Genomic DNA, 20,631 nt, shown 5'->3' with positions numbered 1-20,631 from the left:
TTAAAAAAAAAGTCATTTTAACCAAGTCAGTACCTAGTTTAAATCACTTGAAATACAAGGAGAGAATGAGTCTCAAGGAAAATAATATTCAAGTGTTCAGGATGCTTAAGGGAATAGAGAAATTTAACCCCAATAATATATTCAAAGTTGCCACAAACTCTGGAGCCTGGGGCACATCTTTAGCTTAGAAAAAGAAAGGCACACTGGGAATTGGAGATTTAATTAATTTATGCAGAGAAGTGAACATGTGAAATGAAATTTGTAAATTGGAAGCAGAGCAGAGAGTGTGGAGAATTTTAAGGAAGAATTGGATAGATATTTAAAAGAGTCGGTGATCAAGTGGCATTAGTTGTTTTGTGGCTATGTGAGTAGACTGCAGGCCCTTTCCAGTCATATATTTCCCTACGTGCAAGATTCCAGAATTCATCTGCATGTATTTCGGTTTGATTTTTCCATTACACAATTTAATGCCAGCATCTTCCCTCTCAAAGCAAAAAAAAGCTGCTTAGAGTCAAGACTTCGCTGGAACTTTCCACAGAAATAAACAGAAAACAATTAGGGTGAAGTAACCTCCCCTTTCTCATGCCTTACTCCACGGCCTGTTAAACAGCCGGAACAGCAGAGGCCTGGGAACAAGCCCAAGCCTCCCCATATCCAGATCAGCTAAGAAAGAAAACTACATTCTGTCCATGCCAAGAACAGGAGGGTCGGATTTCCACTTCTAAGCACAACCAGCAATCCAAGGGGTAAATGCATTCAAAATTGTGCCAGTTTCCCCAAAGCAAAATTTTGGTTCGGGTTTCCATTCAAACTACTTTGAATAATCACAATCGTAAAATTTTCCATGAGCCAGGGCAATCTTAGAAGTTAACTGTTTTTTTTCCCCCTTCATTAAAAATTCCTTGATAGTTTGCAGCATGGAAACCTTGTGCAGTTTTATTAATACAACTGAAAACATGTTTATCACAAAAAAGTGCCCAATCATCTGTGTGTAACCTCATTTTAAATAAATTAAAATTACTTTTAAAAAATCATACAAAAATGTTATGTTTTTGTATTTATTCCTATTGGCTCCCTGAAGCTCTATTATATCAATGTATGCATCAGAAATGATGTAACAGACGTGGCAGGGGGAAAAAAGAGTAACTATGGAAGAGATCACACACCGCTAATAAAGCTCTGTTCATTTTTAACCAAAATTTGCCCTGTGTATCACGTCTCCAATATGCAACAAAAACCATTTTCTCATTAAACTGGTGTACAGTTGTCAGGTTCTTTTAAAAGGTGCTATTCGGCCTTGTGTCCAGAAAAAAGCTTAATTTTAAGACACTTCAAAGGGCTGAAAAAGGATACAACAAACGGAAAAACATACTGGTGATCAATTTGATCTGGTGAGTAGTCAGTTGTACCGATGGGGCTGGCCGCCAGTCCAATGTTTTTCAAGCCAGTGCAAAAAGAAAATCGCAGAAACTATTTGCACGCAACTTGCAGTAGAAATTCTTTTGCAATAGTTTGATGGCTTTTGGCAAATTATGCTGGAATAATCACCTCAGGGGAACTCTGCCCTCATATTTGTTTCCATAGGGTTTGGATAAAGAGCAGCAGTGGGTAAAAGAAGTAGAGATCTAAATGAGCCATGGGATTTAATGCAGTTTCTTTTTCCTGCTGCCATTGGACAATAAAAAGTCTGACAACACCAGGTTTTAGTCCAACCTATTTATTTGATAATATACTCGCAAGCTTTCGAGGGGTTACCCTCTTCGTCAGGTGAAAACCTGGTGTTTTACGCCAGTCCAACGCCGGCATACCCACATCATGGCCATTGGACAATGACATTGATTATCTGGTTCAATATGAATTGTGTGTGACCTCCCCAGCTTACCACGTTAGTACCTGAAATGACAAATCTCTCAACATATTCTTGGTGGTTGGTTATCACCCTCTATATACGATCTTATTTTTCCTACCTCCTTTCTCTTACCTTTGTAAACATGGGTTTGCCATGCTGGGTGACCATAGTACACTGATCACAGTCTAGGGTGATGGATGAATTGTGGTAGGACTCCTTCGAGTGTTTAAGAACATAGTAAAGGTCTGTAACTCCCCCCTCAAAGATTGTACTGAAATATCGAGGAATAAGGGTTCTTCCGATAGCTGTGCAAGAGAAAATCACAAAGAGAATAAGGAAGGATTACTCAGTCTCCTAGTTATTGGTTGTTTCCATATTTTGAAAATACAATACATATCAACCAAGTTTAAACAAAATAAAACTTACATGGTCATATTGCATATCTATCTGCATAAAAATCTCGGTAAAATTATTGTACAAGAGAGATTGGTTTCAAATAATATATTAAGGTGTGATGTTTGTTCTTCATTTTGTAGTATGGACTTATTTTTAGAATTGAAGTTCTTTTAATTTCAATATTATTTGATCTAATGACTTCCTTTCTGATATTATGCAAACACGACAACTTGGAATGAGACGTGATTGTCACTTTACTATGAGGTCTTGGCTGAATCCCCATACAAAAATGAAAAAGATAGCTACAAATAAGTATTAACTGTGGGGTTGGACAATGTTATAGATTGTAACAGAGTTCAGTCCACTGAATCCCAGCAATGGCCACAACTATGAACATTTTACTAAACACCAACTTTTAAACATACATAGTTTTCCATTTCTTCTCCTACTGAAAGTTTCAACCCACAGCATTTTCCACATTCATCACCACTTTGGGTACCAAAAAGGGCAGTAAAAAGTCTCACAACACCAGGCTGAAGTCCAATGGGTTTATTTGGTAGCAAACGCCACTAGCTTTCAGGGCTTTGCCCCTTCGTCAGGTGAGTGCAAAGCCCTGAAAGCAAGTGGCGTTTGCTACCAAATAAACCTGTTGGACTTTAACCTTGTGCTGTGAGACTTCTTACTGTGTTTACCCCAGTCCAATGCCGGCATCTCCACATCACGACTACCAAAAAGGAAACAGATGTTAACAAGAAAGACAAGATGTTCTCCAACATTGTATTCGGCAGGGATTAAAATTGGGACAACTCATACGAAGATGAGGCTACTAATAAAGCTGTTGCTCTATTTTATAACAGTGTAGAAATGCTCTATGATTTATCTTTCAAACTGGAGACTGTTACTAGTGAGTGTTCTGCATTATGAGAGGTGTTCCAGAGAACATTTTACCATTCCTTATGCTTTACAGGAAAGAATCATACAGATCACCCATGGCTCAAGGGTCTTTCACACTCGAAAAGGATTATAAAGGATTATGCAAGGTCAAATGTGTGTGAGCACATCAGCACAATGTTCCCCTGTAGTATAATTGGAACAAGGTGCAAAACTTGGTTATTGAAGCTTTTGTCCTTTCTTTCAAAAAAAAAGAGACATGTACAACATGTTTCTTCAAGAATGAATCACCATCAGGATCATCATCTTTGCCCTGTCATTCTGTCTTGCTGCAGAATAATGATGAAGCTACATAAAGTTGGCAGTTCTTGCCTATTAACTATTGACCTGCAGGCAACTGGGATACTAATTTATTTTGCTGTGAAACTTTCTTTTACAATCTCCACTTCTATTTCTCCAGCTTCATCTCCTGTGAATCATTTACCCTATCTTCTATTTTGCTCTTTTCAATCTTGGTGATGTTCTGCATACGGGCCAGGCTTCAGACTGAGCTTTTCAATTACAAAATATTGTGACATGATTACTTAGCAACCGCAGTTAGCCTGTGGAAGTGTTCTTGTTGTGTACTCAAACAAGTAGGTCAATTTGTCGAATTTTATCTATTACAATGCTTGCATCTTGAACACCTGTTGTCAACTATCACTGTAGGAACTGTATTTTGTGGTCAGCAACAAAACATTGGCACTTGCTGCTGACCTAAAAAAAACTCTCCCATAAAGACCTAGCAATCCTTGTGGCACTGATGACCTCTTTCTCTCCGATTGTTTGGATCTGACATAAAGGGACATCCAGACATTCAAAAACAACAATGCCATCAATTTAGGAAATCAACCAATCACACTGAGGTATTCTCATAGACAGTGAACCCAGAAGTAAATGCACTGATTACCCTTCACATTTAATTATATTTTAGAGACCAAAACAAATGATTGGGACATACACAGGGGATTAATGTGGAAATTGAAATATCATAAGCAAATATGATTTTAAAAATTTGTAATTATCATAATGGAAAAAAATTGTTATTCCACAAATGTAGAATTAGTTTTAAATCCCAATTGCATCTCATTTCACAAGGGGCAATTTTTTATTTGTGCAATGCCACAGCTAGTGTAAAAGGGAAACTTCTTTCAGTCCAATGCTATTTATTTGACTAAAAACTACAGGGATGCTAACAGCACACCCATTGAAAAGCAGAGAATCACTGACAGAAACTTTTGTTTTTTAATGTTTAACTGCACATGTGCAGACTCCTGAACTCTCTGTCCTTTTCTGGTGATAAACACTGACAGTTGTTATTTATCACTGATGCAAAATCCTGACCTATATATTTTCAGATTTGTATCGTTTTGCAGATATTGCCAAAGGATGTCCAATCCTGCTTAGGAATGATACTGCAAATAGTGCAGAAAAAGTGCAAGCTGAGTAAAAACCTATCACTGGCTGAAATATGATACAAATTCAATGATTCTTGGTGAGGTACTGATAAATTACAGCCGGGCAGATTTTCTATTGCTCTCCTGTTTTGAATTTTCAGAAGATGCACCTTTCCACCTTCACGGTTATAACTGTTATCACTCCTCCATATAGGGCTACTTTTATGCCATCAGTCAATGTCTGGTGTCAGAAATTAGAAATATGCTTAGTTTAAAAATTCTATATGTTATATATTACTGGAATCCCCTTAAAGTTTTATTTCTCTCTACTCGAATTATTGTTCTTAGGTGATGACAGCCATAGCTAGCCAAAAAGGGGCCCATGCAGAGACACAGTCTCTACAATAGTGGGGGAGCAACTTGTAGATCGCCTTCCTCTCGAGTTCTCTGCCTGAAGGCAGATCCTTGGTGAATATTCATCAAAACATGTCGAAGTGCTGAGAGTTTTTTTTATTATATGGATGAAGAGGCAGGTCCCGAGTCTACCTCAGTTGAAATGCGGACTGAACGCCGTGCTGTCGGCATTAATCGGATCCACACATCAGCCATCTAGCCAACTGATTCAACTGGTAGATACCAAAGCCATTGTGTCGAGCTTGTCATTCAACCTTGCTTAATTAAGATACTTGCTGATATACGTAGGTTAATTAGAATGTGCAAGAAGAATTATAGTTATTTTAGTGAACAACCTGATGGTCCCAATTGCCTGAAAAGGAATTAGACTCAACAGCCAGTACGAACAGCTCATTAACCTACCAATCTGAACAACAGAGCAAGTTTCCACTTTTTAAATATATATCTCTCAAACAATCTAGCTGAATCATACACTGACTTTTAATTCCCACAGTGACAGTTTACAAGCTAAGTGTAATAATTCTTGTTCACCAGTTAAGGGAAAAACAACAACACATTTATTTACAGTTAAAGCCGAAAGCGAGGCTTGCAGCCTCATGGCTGAAGCTGTTTCCAAGATGGTTCTGGAACAGAAACCTCTGCTCACTGGAGTGAATCCCCAACCTAGTCCTTGATTGGTCATGTGGTTCTTAGAGATAATCACCACATCTCCCCTGCCCGCCAAGTTATTTTGCGCAATCAATTTACTCAGTCTGTAATAATCGAACATTTAATACATGAATCCAGTCCAGTATAAATTAAGTCTTTCAGGTGGTTTCTGATTCCTAATGGAGCAGAGTAACTCCTCTGCCTGGGTGTTTCCACTGCTGTCAGTAGAAACTACAATCACAAGTGTCAATTCCATCTGCTTCCACGGGGATGTCAGTTGTGCCTATAACAGGATGATCTGATACCCCGGTGCTGAAATAGTCAACAATATTCCCAGATGGCAATATAGATCCTGATGGCAGTACTGGCTGCTAGGATAACTCCTACTTCCACAAATGGTCCAGATGTTTCCGGACGATCCTTCTACTTGATAAGAGATGGGTCCAGTTTTGGATACAATGATTCCAGAGACCCAAGTCAACCCACTTGCAAACTTCCTCACATGTACGTCTTCATCCACTGAAAATGGCCATGTTGACTTACATGAATCATGATTTGTCTTCTGAATGGCTGGTCTCCACCCTCCATGGAAAGTTTGGAAACACAAGGCTCAGTATTGTTCTGAGATGAAGGCTCATTCACAACTCGGTTAGTGGCAGTCCTGTTTTTGCATGTGGCGTGGTCCTGTAGTCCAGAACAAATTGAGATTCTGGTCTCAAGAGTCTCTCCTGACTGCTTCTTTGGGCCATACATAAAGGTTTGGATGGCACATAGTTCAGCTAGTCCACTGAATGCTGGGTAGTAAGGTGCAGCCTAATGTGCTTGACGCCACTGAAGGTGGTGAAGTTCTGAATCTCAGCACTAGTGAAGGCTGCTCCATTAAGAGACACAAGGACTTCAGGTATTCCGTGGGTGGAAAAGTTTCTCAACTGCAGCAAGCGATGTTGGAGACTTAACCTCAAACACTTTCATCCACTTTGATTGCTCCTTGTTGATGCACAAAAAACACTGCACCACAAATAGGCCAATATCATCAATATGGACTCGTACCCATAGCAGGCCAGGCCATTCCCAAGGATGAATTAGGCAATCTTTGTTGCAATTGGTACTGTTCACAGTGCTTGATTAGGCTCATAATGTCAGCAACAATGCCAGGCCATCATAACTCCTGGTGAGCATCTTCATCTTAGATATACCCAGTTGAGCACTGTGTAATTCAACTTGGAGCAACTCCCTTCCTGGTACAGGGATACCTACTGTTGCTCCCAAAGTATGGTGCCATCTTGGTAACTCGTCTCAACATTTGGTCTAAAATGTGGTTTTATCTCTCCAGAAACTGGCTCATTATCTCAACCAATTAGTATCCTGTACCTCATTTTGGACAGCAGTGGATACTGACACGTATAATTCTTGATCAGTTTCACCAAGGCTGGCAACATGTCCAGGAAGTTCATTGCCATGACAATTTCCTGAGGTACTGGGGAAGGTGCAACACTCACTTGCAAAGGTAGGTGACAAAGTGCATCCACATTCACTGTGTGTGTTCCATGCCAGTGTTTGAAGGTATATCCATAGGCAGAGAGGATTAATGCGCAACGCTGAATTCTTGCCAATGTGACTGGCGGAATTGCCTTGTCACTTTTAAAAAGACCGAAAAGCAATCTGTGATCAAAAATAATGGAAAAGTGGCTACCGTACAAATACTGGTGGAATTTCTTAACGACAAATACTATTGCTAATTCTTCTTTCCCAATATGCGAATGGTCTTTTTCAGCTTCTGAAAGTGCTCACGAGACGTACTCTGTTGACCTTTCAGATCCATTGTCCATCTCATGGGACACCACCACACCATCGCCATATGGAGAGGCATCACAGGTTAACAATTTCTTACATGGGTCAAAATGTACTAACAAGTTTGACGAATTCAGCAATTGCTTTACTGTGTTATAAACTTCTTTCTGGGGGATCTTCCAAAACCAAAACTGGTTCTTCTTTAGTAGCGTATGCAATGGGGCCAAAAACATCGCAAAATGTGGTAAAAACTGCTTGCAGTAATTCACATTCCTAAAAATGACGAGTTCGGAAGTGTTTTTGCGGGCCAGTGCTCCTTTATGACTCTGACCATGGGGTTTGATCCATGTGCATCTATATGGCGCCCCAGATAGGCTACCTCAGTGCCTTGAAAAGTACATTTCTCCTTCTTGAGGCAAATTCCAGCCTCTTAAAATCTCTTTAGCACCTCCCCTAAGTTGGCTAAGTGCTCAACTTCTGTCGATCCAGTCATCAGATACACTAGAACTCATGGCAGCCCTTGCAACAAACTTTCCGTCGTCCTCTGGAAAATAGCATATGTTGATGACAAACCAAAGGGTAGGTGCAGATATGGGAACAAACCTGTGTGTTTCTCATGATATAATCTTAAGAAGCATCGTCTAATTTAAGTTGCTGATATGTGTGACTCATATCCAGCTTTGTATAAGATTGATCTATGGCCAGCTTTACATACAGGTCTTCAAGCTTTGGCATTGGATATTTATCCAACTTGGTAGTCAGATTAACTGTTAACTTGTAGTCCCCACAGATGTGGGCGTCTTGTCTGGCTTCAACACAAAGACGATGGGTGTTGCCCATTCCGTGAACTGAACTGGCTGGATAATGCCCAGTTCATCCAATCTCTTTAATTCAGTATCCCCCTTCCTTGTAAGGCATATGGTACTGGTCTTGTCCAAAATAAAATCAAATCAAATTGCTCCTGGATTTACATTGATCTTCACCTGCGTATCTTTTATCTTGATGTGGAAATGCCAGCATTGGACTGGGGTAAACACAGTAGGAAGTCTCACAACACCAGGTTAAAGTCCAACAGATTTATTTGGTAGCAAAAGCCACCAGCTTTCGGGCCTCTGACACTTCGTCAGGTGAGTGGAGAGTTCTGATCACAAACAGGGGATGTAAAGACACACACTCAGAATACTGATTAGAATGCGAGTTTATACAGCTAATTAAGTCTTAAAGATGCAGACAATGTGAGTGGAGATGGCATTAAGCATAGGTTAGAGAGATGGGTATTGCCTCCAGACACGACAGTATATGAGATTTTGCAAGCCCAGGCAAGTCAAGGGGGTTACAGATAGTGCAACATGAACCCAAGATCCCGGTTGAGGTCGTCCTCATGTGTGCGGAACCTGACTATCAGTTTCTGCTCAGCAACTCTGCGCTGTTGTGTGTCGTGAAGGCCACCTTGGGAGAACGCTTACCCGAAGATCAGAGGCTGAACGCCTGTGACCACTGAAGTGCTTGCCAACAGGAAGGGAACAGTCTTGCCTGGTGATTGTCAAGCGGCATTCATTCATCCACTGTAGTAGCTTCTGCATGGTCTCCCCAATGTACCATGCCTCGGGACATCCTTCCCTGCAGTGTATCAGGTAGACAATATTGGCCGAGTTGCAAGAGTATGTACCGTGTCCCTTGTGGATGGTGTTCTCATGTGAGATGATGGCATCCATGTCGATGATCCGACATCTCTTGCAGAGGTTGCTGTGGCAGGGTTGTGTGGTGTCATGGTCACTGTTCTCCTGAAGGCTGGGTAGTTTGCTGCAGACAGTAGTCTGTTTGAGGTTGTGCGGTTGTTTGAAGGCAAGAAGTGGGGGTGTGGGGATGGCCTTGGTGAAATGTTCATCTTCATCAATGACATGTTGAAGACTCCAGAAAAGCTGTCGTAGCTTCTTCAGTCCAGGGAAATACTGGACGACAAAGGGTGCTCTGTCGACTGTGTCCTGTGTTGGTCTTCTGAGGAGGTCGGTGCAATTTTTGGCTGTGGCGCGTCGGAACTGTCGATCGATGAGTCGAGCGCAATATCTGTTCTTGTGAGGGCATCTTTCAGCACCTGGAGGCATCTGTTGCGATTCTCCTCATCTGAGCAGATCCTGTGTATATGGAGAGCTTTTCCATTGGGGATGGCTTATTTAACATGTTTAGGGTGGAAGCTGGAGAATTGGAGCATCATGAGGTTACCCGTGGGCTTGCGCTACAATGAGGTGCTGAGGTGACCATCCTTAATGGAGATGCGTGTGTCCAAGAATGCAACCAATTCTGGAGAGTAGTCCACGGTGAGTCTGATGGTGGGATGGAACTTGTTGATGTCATCATATAGTTGTTTCAGTGATTGTTCACCGTGAGTCCAAAGAAAGAAAATGTCATCGATGTATCCAGTGTATAGAATTCACTGAAGGTCCTGGGCGGTGAAGAAGCCTTGTTCGAGCCTGTGCATGAAGATGTTGGCATATTGAGGTGCGAATTTGGTCCCCATGGCTGTTCCATGTGATTGGAAGAAAAACTGGTTGTTGAAGGTGAAGACATTGTGGTCCTGGATGAAGTGGATGAATTGTAAAATTGCATCTGGAAACTGGCAGTTGTCGGCAGTGAGCACTGAGGCAGTTGCAGCAATGTCATCATCGTGGGGGATGCTGGTGTAGAGTGCGGAGACATCCATTGTGATGAGGAGTGCTTCTGGTTCAACTGCTCCATGATGTTAGAATCCGTCATTAAGGAGGAAATTGCGAGGCATCTTGAAGGGAATTGCTTGATAGAGCAGACGCAGCACGGTTTCATTAAAGGGAAGTCGTGTCTGACAAATTTACTGGAGTTCTATGAGGATGTGTCTAGGGCGGTGGATAGAGGAGAGCCGGTGGATGTGGTCTTTCTGGATTTTCAGAAGGCGTTTGACAAAGTACCTCATAAGAGGTTATTGCAGAAGGTCAGGGGACTTGGAGTTGGGGGTAAGGTGTTGGCGTGGATAGAGGATTGGTTGTCAAATAGGAGGCAGAGAGTGGGGGTCAACGGGTGCTATTCGGATTGGCGGATGGTGACTAGTGGAGTGCCCCAGGGGTCGGTGCTGGGGCCTCAGCTTTTTACCATTTATACAGATGATCTGGAGGAGGGAACCGAGTGTAGGGTGTCGAAATTTGCAGATGACACCAAGATTGGGGGAACGGCAAATTGTGCGGAGGGTGTGGAGAGTCTGCAGAAGGATCTAGATAGGCTGGGCGAATGGGCCAGGAAATGGCAAATGGAATTTAATGTTGGCAAGTGTGAGGTGGTCCACTTTGGTAGGAAGAATGGTAGGAAGGACTATTACTTACGTGGCGAAAAACTGCAGCAGGCGACGGTGCAGAGGGACCTCGGGGTCCTTGTGCATGAGTCGCAAAAACCCAGCTTGCAGGTGCAGCAGGTGGTCAGGAAGGCGAATGGGATGCTGGCCTTCATAGCGAAGGGGATTGAATATAAAAGTAGGGAGGTCTTGCTGCAGCTGTATAGGGCATTGGTGAGGCCGCAGCTGGAGTACTGTGTGCAGTTTTGGGCGCCACACCTGCGCAAAGATATTTTGGCCTTGGAGGGAGTGCAGAGGAGGTTTACTAGGCTGATTCCGGAGTTGAGGGGGTTGAGCTATGAGGAGAGGCTGAATAAACTAGGCTTGTACTCGTTGGAGTTTAGAAGAATGAGGGGAGATCTCATTGAGACGTATAAGATGATGAATGGGATGGATAGGATAGAGGTGGAGAGACTCTTCCCGCTCAAAAAAGACAGTAGGACTAGGGGGCACAGCCTCAAGATAAAGGGGGGGCGTTTTAGAACGGAGTTGAGGAGGAACTTCTTCACTCAAAGGGTGGTGAATCTCTGGAATTCTCTACCCGTGGAAGTGGTGGAGGCTGCCTCGCTAAATATTTTCAAGAAGCGGGTTGATGGGTTTTTGATAAGAGAGGAGATTAAGGGTTATGGGGAGAGGGCCGGAAAGTGGAACTGAGCCACGACAGATCAGCCATGATCTTATTGAATGGCGGGGCAGGCTCGAAGGGCTAGATGGCCTACTCCTGCTCCTATTTCTTATGTTCTTATGTTCTTAAGTCCATAGAGTTGCGACAAAAGCTGGGGGTTCTTTGTACAATGGGTTTCAGGATGCCCTCGACGTAGCCAGAGGTTCTTGCACAGGATCCCATTGCCCGATACAGTGGGACGACTGGGTGTGTTTGCCTTGTGTATCCTTGGGAGGCAATAGAGATCTCCGACGTGGGGAGTAATTGGGATGAGAGCATGGAGGGTGCTCTGAAGGTCCAGATCAAAGGTCTTGATCACAGTGTTGAGTTGACAGGTGTGTTCTTTGGTCGGATCTACGGGTAACTGTCTGTAGTTTCTGTAGTCTCACATTGTCTGCACTTTAAGACTCGATTAGCTGTAAAAACTTACATTCTAATCAATATTCCATAAACTGAGTGTGAGTCTTTACATCCCCTGTTTGTGATCAGAACTCTCCACTCACCTGACAAAGTGTCAGAGGCCCAAAAGCTAGTGGCTTTTGCTACCAAATAAACCTGTTGGACTTTAACCTGCTTTTTAAAGACTTCTTACGATCTTTTATCTTGCCTAACGCATCGCTGAAGATGCTCTCATATTTCCAGCAGTCCTCATTCCACACTTGGAAAATCTCAGCCCAATTTAACTTGATTTTCTTAAGCCAATGGCAGCCCAGAAGGCTTCGTCCTTCGTCTGACACTATCATTATGGGAGCTGGGCAGACTGTTAGCATAGCTTATCAGTAATGTTGTGTCCATTGTTTTTATGGCTTTTCCTGAGTAAGTTGTTAACTTTGCTGAAGTACTCTTTAAATTCAATGGCTGGGCTCCTTCCTTCAAGTACCTAAATGTATGTTGATCTATCACAGTAGGAAATGCCCGCTTCTATTTTTTTTTGTTTTATTTGTGGCTGAATTTGCTTCCTACATCAGTACGATATGTTCGTTTTTGGCACCACTGCTGACTGCAGGTTCCTGCCCTAACTGATGAGTACTGCCATTTTGCATGCTTTGTAACTCTGATTTACCTTTTTTAGCACTTTCCATTACCAACATTATCTCTAATGCCCACTCAAGATTTATATCTGCCTCTGCTCGTGATTTCTGTTGAATAGCCTCACTATTCAAGCCGCAGATTAATCTGTCCCACAGCATAATCATTCAAAGTGACTCCAAAATTACACTGCTCAGAGATTTGCTTCAACTTAGCGATATAAGTCACAATAGTTGCTCTCCCTCTTGAATTAAACTTAAATCTCTGCAATATGATTGACGGTTTTGGACGGAAATGTGACTTACCAATTCAACAATCTGACTGAATGACTTGGACTCAGGCATGCTAGGCGTTGAAAGACTGTGAACCAAATTGCAAGCACGGGTCTCACATGCACTCAGGAGGATTGCCTTTTCCTTCCCCTCCTGCTCTACTTCATTGGCCTGAAAGTAATAGCCCAAATGCTCTATATATTGTGTCCAGTCCTCCACTGAGTCGTCAAAAGGATCTACCCATCTAAATATGGGCATTTTAGCAATTATTCAAGCCTCAACTTCACTCAACATCAATGGAACCTGTATACTCAGGGTGAGGTTCATTTTTATCCTCATTGCCAATGTAATGATTCTTGTTCAAGGCAAAAACAACACATTTATTTACAGGTAAAGGATCTATAGAGGCTTGCAGTCTCATGGTAGCAGCCAACTCCCAAAATAGTTCTCGAAAAGAAACCCCTACTTATTGGGGTGAACCTCCAAACTAGTTCTTAATTGGTTTCCTGGGTCATGTGATCCTTATAAGGACAATCATCACACCAAGGTTAAGTTTTCTATATCGCAATAAGTCCTGATTTACTCATTCTACCAGATAAACATGAGTTCAGATGTCTATCCTGTTTGTTTTTGGTTATGGTGACCTCATTTATAAAATGGCCTCCAAAACTCCTCTTGCTAAGTTAGACATCCTCTTTCACTTTACAATTAGATTTGTGGCTGGTGCCTTTTTCACAGCCATCACTGTGACCTGTATTCCCTGATCAACTGGCCCTCGTTCCACACAAGACACCAACTCCACTGGCTTCTGTTAATTTATTGAATCGTGCAAGGGAGAATACCTGCCTACGTGAAAGGTTTGTGTTATTTTACTGTCTCTTTTTATAACGTGAGGTCATGTGACTTGATCAAATTGGTAATTCCAACAGCAAGCACGGTCTTTGGTCGTAATTCATTTCAGTTTGCAGCTGCCAATGACTGGAACAAAATGCAACTAAAACTGACAATAACAAATTTCATTACTGTGGATGCGTTTCACCCAAGGGTTAAGGCTCTTTTGACCAATACTTGTGCTCGCTATACTATCAATTCTCTTTTCACTGCTAATTTCTGTTTTTTTCTTTCAGTACTTATATCAATTGTATTGTTGTGCAATTATTGATGCAATGATGTAAGTCTCCTGGCCAGGTTGTTATTGTAATATGAGAACTTGCTAAATATAGGTTAAATAAATACATACATGTAATAAATAAATACACGTGATTCCAGATCCACTCTTAAATGCTCTCTGAAATAACCTAGCAAGTTATTCAGCTCAAGGGTATTTAGGGATGAGGAATAAGTGCCAGCCCAGCCAGTAGTGGACACATCCTATGAATTAATATATTATATAAACATTCTGTCACCTTCTCTGGATAAAGAGGCTAGAAGCAAAGATTATTTTATAAGGGCAAATAACCAAGTTGGTTCCTTATTTCTGAATGACAGAACCAATGGATGAGTCCACCATATGGTGTAGGATGGACTACAGTATCAAGAACATGCATCATCTATTTGATCATTGGTAAATGAACTAATTTAGTTTACCTACAACTGACTTCAATATCCAAAAGCTAGGGATCGGAAGAATAAAGAGTTTTGTTTCTCGTCATGATTTAGTTACATCACAGCTCTGAACCCCCGTGACTGATGGTAAGCATGCCAAATTTCACCATTTAAGTTCGCACTGGAGAGCTCCTAGGGATTATAAAACCAACCCCCAGCATCAGTTACCACATTGAGGACAGCTGAGAATATGAGAAAGAGAAGATTAGCAGTTTCAAACAATTTGCTATAGTATATCTTGTTAATCAAAATATGCAAAATACAGTTTAATGCCAAAGTAAGTTTTCAAATTAATAAATTTCACAATTTGTGCCGCAAATTGGGACACTGTTGATTTTGTTTTGTTATTCAGCATTTTGAATTTGCATTGAAGTTCCAGCCATACTTTCTGGATAGACCAAGTAGTTGTTACTAAGCAACCATTCTTTCATGCAACATGAAACAATCACATTAATAGATTCTCACTGACATGACCAGTTTTCTCTCTACTTCTCTGCAAAAGATGCCGCAGATTTGCGCACCTTAATTCCATCACTGTGCACAGGATGCCATCTTTCTTGAAGGATAAAGATTCCTTCAAAAAATCCTATTTATAGTACAAGTCCAGCTACAGTATGTACTGTGCCATCATTCAATTACTCAGTGATCAGTCTGACCTCAACAAAGATTCTTCTATCCAGTTACAGACCTTTCAATTCCTGCTCGCAACAGTCAACCAACACCTCTATGGTCACACAAAATATCTTTAATGCATGTGTAATTTTATCAAAGACGTTCTCAGATATAAAATACTTGTGGCCCAAGTGAAATACTGATAGCATGGGGGAATGGATTTGTATGCTTCGTAATCCATCAAGTAAGGGATCGACAAGTAGGTACTGGAATGAGGAGATCTGGAAGTAAAGCACACAATCTGGCTGAGAAGTCCACACAGGAGAGTGTGCACTCTGAGTATATCACATAACTTAAGTACTCCCTCTACCAGCACAGATGTCACACCTTGATGTACTGCAGTCAAGGTCACTTGGTTGTCACATGTGGATACAGCAGGTGATGAAGACAAGGATAGAAGTGGAGAGTTCCAATCAGATTCCACAAGCTCCAAACTCTGCTCAGCTGGAAATAAGTTCTGATCCTCTGGGGTCATCCATGAAGACAGCTTGTAAAGTAGCAATGGGAAATACTTGTGCTTCTGTCAGCATTTCTGGAGGCAGGAAGGACAGAGGAGTACACCTCTAACATAGCTACCACCAGGCCTCAGGCATTTGCACTGACATTCACCTCCAGATGTGATAGGCAACCAAGTGCATACTGGCTTAGATCAACAACTTGCTAGTTCAGTCCACTACTCCGCACTGGATGGAGCAAAGTGTTGCCTTGGTAGCTCAACCCCATCACTAACATGCTCTGCTCTGGGAGAAGGAAATGGTGTGAAGGTGATGGTTTTTGGCTCACAGTTGTAATGAAATATGTCAGTGAGGTGGTGGAGTGTGCACAGAGTTTCTGATGACATTCTTAACTGGCTTCATGTGCACAGATTAAATAAAATGTACTTGGATGAGTTGATCACAGACATCATGAGCACACCTGGCCCCTCAACTTCCTTCTCTTGCTCCTCCCATCTTCCTTTCTGGAGCCGGCGCTCCACAACTACTACTACTTATAGCTCCATTCGTTTCTACAATGTGATGTTGTGAAGGCGGCCTTCATGATACATGACAGTGCAGAGTCGCTGAGCAGAGACTGATAGCGAAGTTTCGCACTCACGACGATGGCCTCAACTGGGATCTTGGGTTCATGTCACACTATCTGTAACCCTCACAACTTGCCTGGACTTAAAAAATCTCATTAACTGTCCTGTCTGGAGACAATACACATCTCTTTAACCTGTGCTTAATGCTCTCTCACTCACATTGTCTGTACCTTTGAGACTTGATTACCTGTAAAGACTCGCATTCCAATCATTATTTTGTAAATTGAGTTTGTGTCTTTATATGCCCTGTTTGTGAATAGAACTCCCACTCACCTGACGAAGGGGCAGCACTCCGAAAGCTAGTGGCGACTGCTACCAAATAAACTTTAATTTGGTGTTGTGAGACTTCTTACTGAGGCCATCCTCTCATGTGCGAAAATTCGCTATCAGTCTCTGCTGAGCGACTCTGCGCTGTCATGTATCGTGAAGGCCGCCTTCACAGCATGACATTGTAGAAATGAATGGAGCTATAAGTAGTTATGGAGTGCAGGCTCCAAAAAAAAAAGGATGGGAGGATCGAGAGAAGGAAGTTGAGGAGCCAGGTTGTGAAGGACACAGCAGATCATTCCAGAGACCATTAATGGGGAATATTGAAGGGTTCTTCCAAATATCTCCAGGCATTTGAACTACAATCATTGGCAACCCAATCGTTTATTTCATCATTGCCCTGTCAGTGATGCGGATCTTGTTCATCTCCTCTCTCTTCATTAGTAGGGTTCCTTACGGGTTTCAGCAGCCAGGTCTTCAAAGGGTATCCCCAGTCTCCTACCAGCTGGCTGAGACTGTGGAGGAGAAAGAACAGGCTGGTGATATGATCACCTTCCAATGGTCACAAGTTAACTGAACATTGAGGGACCAGGATCCCTTGCAGTTGATAAATACTCTTGACTGATCTGAAGCTGTTGTGATTATTATCTGATTCCCTGAACCACTGGGAATCCTGCCACTGTAGTAAAGCCAGCAGCCCTCTGTATTTAATCAGTTTCACCTGTGGTAAACTGCATACCAGTGACAGCCTTTAAAAACAAAACATCGGTGACCTAGGCAATGCACGCATGGCAGCAGACAGCCTACAGACCACGTGCTGGAAAATAGCATTAGGATAGATAAGTGTTTGATGAATGATTTGATTTGATTTATATATTGTCACATGTATTAACATAGAGTGAAAAGTATTGTTCTTGTGCACTATACAAACAAAGCATACCGTCCATAGAGAAGGAAACGAGACAGTGCAGAGTTTAGTGTTGTAGTATAGCTAGGGTGTAAAAGCGTTTGAATAAAGTTTTAGAAGCATAGAATGAAAGTAAAAGATAGAATTAGAAGGTATGTTGGGCACAGCTTGCAAGAAGTTGCCTCACTTCAGTGCCATCTTGAGCATGGCACAGACACAAAGGGTTGAAGGGCTTTTTTCTGTGCTGTAAAATTCTGAACGAGATTTTCTGGTGGCGCTCGCCCCCAAAACCAGAATATCCCGCCCAAGATCAATGAACCTGCGCATGGCCCGTGTCCCGCCCACTACAATTTCATGATGGGCAGGATGGAACAACTCCGCCCTATGTTTCAGATTGAGAGAGCCTTAAGTTGAATCCAACAGACTCCCAAAAGGAGCCAGAGGTGAGGAAATTGAGGGGTGCACTGACCATGACAGCTACTGGCAATGTGTGTCCATCTGTTCCCAGGAGGCTACAAATGCAGCAACAATCTCCTGTGAAAGCCTGAACCTCCTGAGGTACTGTTATTCCATTACATTGAGAAAGCTAATCGTCCGCTTGTATTCGCTGTGATGGGGGTATCGTCCTCTTGGAGCTTGACCTCTCTCTCCACCCACTCAGTCTTGTGGAGTGTGTGTGTGTGGCTGCCAAAAAGGCTGCTGTTTACGTATTTCTACCGCTGGTGCTGCCGTTGCTCATCAAAGGCCGTGCCACAGCTACACAAGTCAATCCCATACTGCAGTGAAGGCTGACAGGAAAGAACTTGGGATGAAAGTGAATGGTCTGCAAGGCAGTTCAAAGCACTTCAAAAAAGTGGAAACGGACCCTCCAAGCACTCAGAACTGATTCTGCAAGCACAAGCCCTTCATTATAGCTGGCCACAAGCTTAGCAATTTTACGCTGTAAACTCTTTCCAGCACATCCATTTTATTAAAACAGGTCACTGTGCTGTACCCCGCCTCAGTGACCTAGTTAATTACCTGTTTGCATTTTTACTGAGCTTCCTGACGGCTGCACAGAGATTCCCCCCTCACCTGCAAACCCACCCAGGTCAAATCCTGCAGTGGGTAAGGTTGTGTCACATTTCCAACCTAACACCACCTTTGGGGGAATTAACCCCGTGCTCGCCTCCCGCTAGCAGTTAAAACTCTGGTCTTTGTGATTCTAATAGGGACTACAAAGTAGATTTCTATCAAAAGGAAGGAGGGAAAAATTAAGAAGAAAATGAAGTGATGATTACTCTCAAATGCATGTATAACGTCTAACAGCCTGATAGAGTGGCACTGACAGAGACTAAGGGCAGTTTGATAGCTTAACTCTCAGCCAGGGAATTATAAGATATAATATGATGGATCTTTTTCATTATTTAGCCAGACAGTAATGAGAGGGTACACACTGATGGTCACAAAAAAAGGGATGATTAGAAAAAAGATCTTCAAATAAATATTGGCTGGAGTCTGCCCCAAATCACTGATGAAGCAGTGTTCATTAATTTTTTTAAAAGGGAATTAGACAGTTGCTGGAGAAAGAGGAAACTATATGGAAAGAAGAAAAGAATGTGATTGGATATGGAGAAAAGCCCCAGCACTTGATGGGCCAAATGGCCTGTTTCTCTGCTCTGGCATTCTATAGTTCACTATGAGCAGAACAAGATAAAAGGTGAAGTCACCATGGTCCCAGATGACCATAAGCTGCTTTCCTCTTTGAGGGGGAGAGCTGACCAGTGGATTTTAACCCCAGAATCACCAAACCGCTAAAAGTGAAAAAAGACAATCATTTAAAAAATACAATATGACTCTCAATGCAAGATTTGGATGCGCACTAATTGTTTTTGCAATGTGCCATAAAAAATTGTATTTGTGCATACACAAATCACAAATATTGTCCCACCCTTAGGGTGGATACATTTTAAAAGATATTGGAATATTTAGAATATATACAGTTAAGAATCGTTAAAACTTGGTAACTATTGACATGCTTACATCAGATTAAACCAAATGAAAACAAGATCGTGTTTGACACATTTACGTACATGTACACACACTCATGCACACAGTCTGACACGTCAGCTGTTAGAAGCTAACATTATTACAGAACAATAGTTTTATCTCCATTCTCCCTTTTATAGTTTCACATCACCTTCTTTCTCGTTTCCTCTCCAGTTTCCGTTGATTACTGTTAACAGTGAATATCCAAAATGCGGCATGCTTTATGTGGCTAGACAGAATCTCCGACCCTCTGTGGACTCTACCTCCCTTTAAGGTCCAGTAAGTCGTAGGTCGTCACTATTTTAATCTCCATATTTTGGCAAGGGTTTTGAATTCTCTTTCTCCAGTTTCCCTCAAGCAAGCGATTTTTCTCTGGTTTCCCAAGACCCTGTGCCAACTGAGGCTGAGAGGACAGGCAGGCACTCTTCCAAGGCAGCTGATGCCATTTGGAACCACCAACTGATAGATGTGAAAAATTAACCTGATAATGAGTCTCCTGTTAATTTCCCGCTGATCCTAATCTCCTCATATCTGAAACTCAGAGCTTAGGGCTGCCTGTGCAAGGGAGGGACATCATTCTAATCCGCTGCACCATCCTACTGCCCATGGGTCCAGCATTCTTCCAGCAAAGCTCGCAAGCTACCTTTATTACTTTGCCAGTTATATTATAGAACAAATACAGGGAGATTATATTCAATCCTCTCAAAGTTATCAGTTTGATCTATTTTTAAATTCACAGTTCTTCGATGCTGTGGGACTTACAAAATATAAGGATGGTGATGTTTCATGCTGCTTTTTCTCAGACAAGTCTGGGCTTACTCCTACTGCTGCTATTGATGAAAGAAAAAAAACATGGCCAATGCCTTGTAAATCGTTGATCTGATCACATATTGTGCCTGTTTTAAGAAGTGGTTTAATTGCTCAAGTTCTTGCTTATTTGCATACTGACAAATAAAAAATCTCCCACAAACGAATGCAGTCTTTTAGAATGTATTTTTGAAAAAATACATTAACATACAGTGTTTGATACATTTCAGATTAGTAATCTGGTGTAGCTGAAAATAGGTCTACCACAAAAAATAATGCTGTGGAATGTCTCATTCACCATCTATGAGTAAACTGATTTCAAACAACTGGAAATGACTTTAAAAGAACTATATATACAGACCATTCACCAGTTATGTTGGTGTACAGTAATCAGTTCCACAGGAAATTTAAAAAATAAAACTTTTAAAAGGTGCTTATTAGTGTCCTTGTGCCAAACCTAAAAAAAATTAAGAGCCTGCTCAAAGGCCCGCGAATGGGCATCATTCACAGAAACTC

The 20,631-nt window shown here is 41.9% G+C and overlaps 1 protein-coding gene across 13 annotated transcripts in view; it reads right to left on the bottom strand.

Annotated features, from left to right (window-relative positions):
* LOC145343633 (LIM domain-binding protein 2) overlaps positions 1–20,631 on the bottom strand; it is a 484,019-nt gene that overhangs the window by 71,765 nt on the left and 391,623 nt on the right. For all 13 annotated transcript variants that reach the window (XM_080189839.1, XM_080189901.1, XM_080189818.1 and 10 more), the window contains one exon: positions 1,982–2,154. In XM_080189839.1, the coding sequence (XP_080045965.1) occupies positions 1,982–2,154 (173 nt within the window). The remainder of the gene's footprint in view (positions 1–1,981; positions 2,155–20,631) is intronic.

Source organism: Carcharhinus amblyrhynchos, chromosome 1, assembly GCF_965287045.1.
Source record: "Carcharhinus amblyrhynchos chromosome 1, sCarAmb.v2.hapA, whole genome shotgun sequence".
Taxonomy (NCBI): domain Eukaryota; kingdom Metazoa; phylum Chordata; class Chondrichthyes; order Carcharhiniformes; family Carcharhinidae; genus Carcharhinus; species Carcharhinus amblyrhynchos.
Note: the sequence above shows the minus strand (reverse complement) of the source record. Positions and strands in the feature narration are given on the sequence as shown.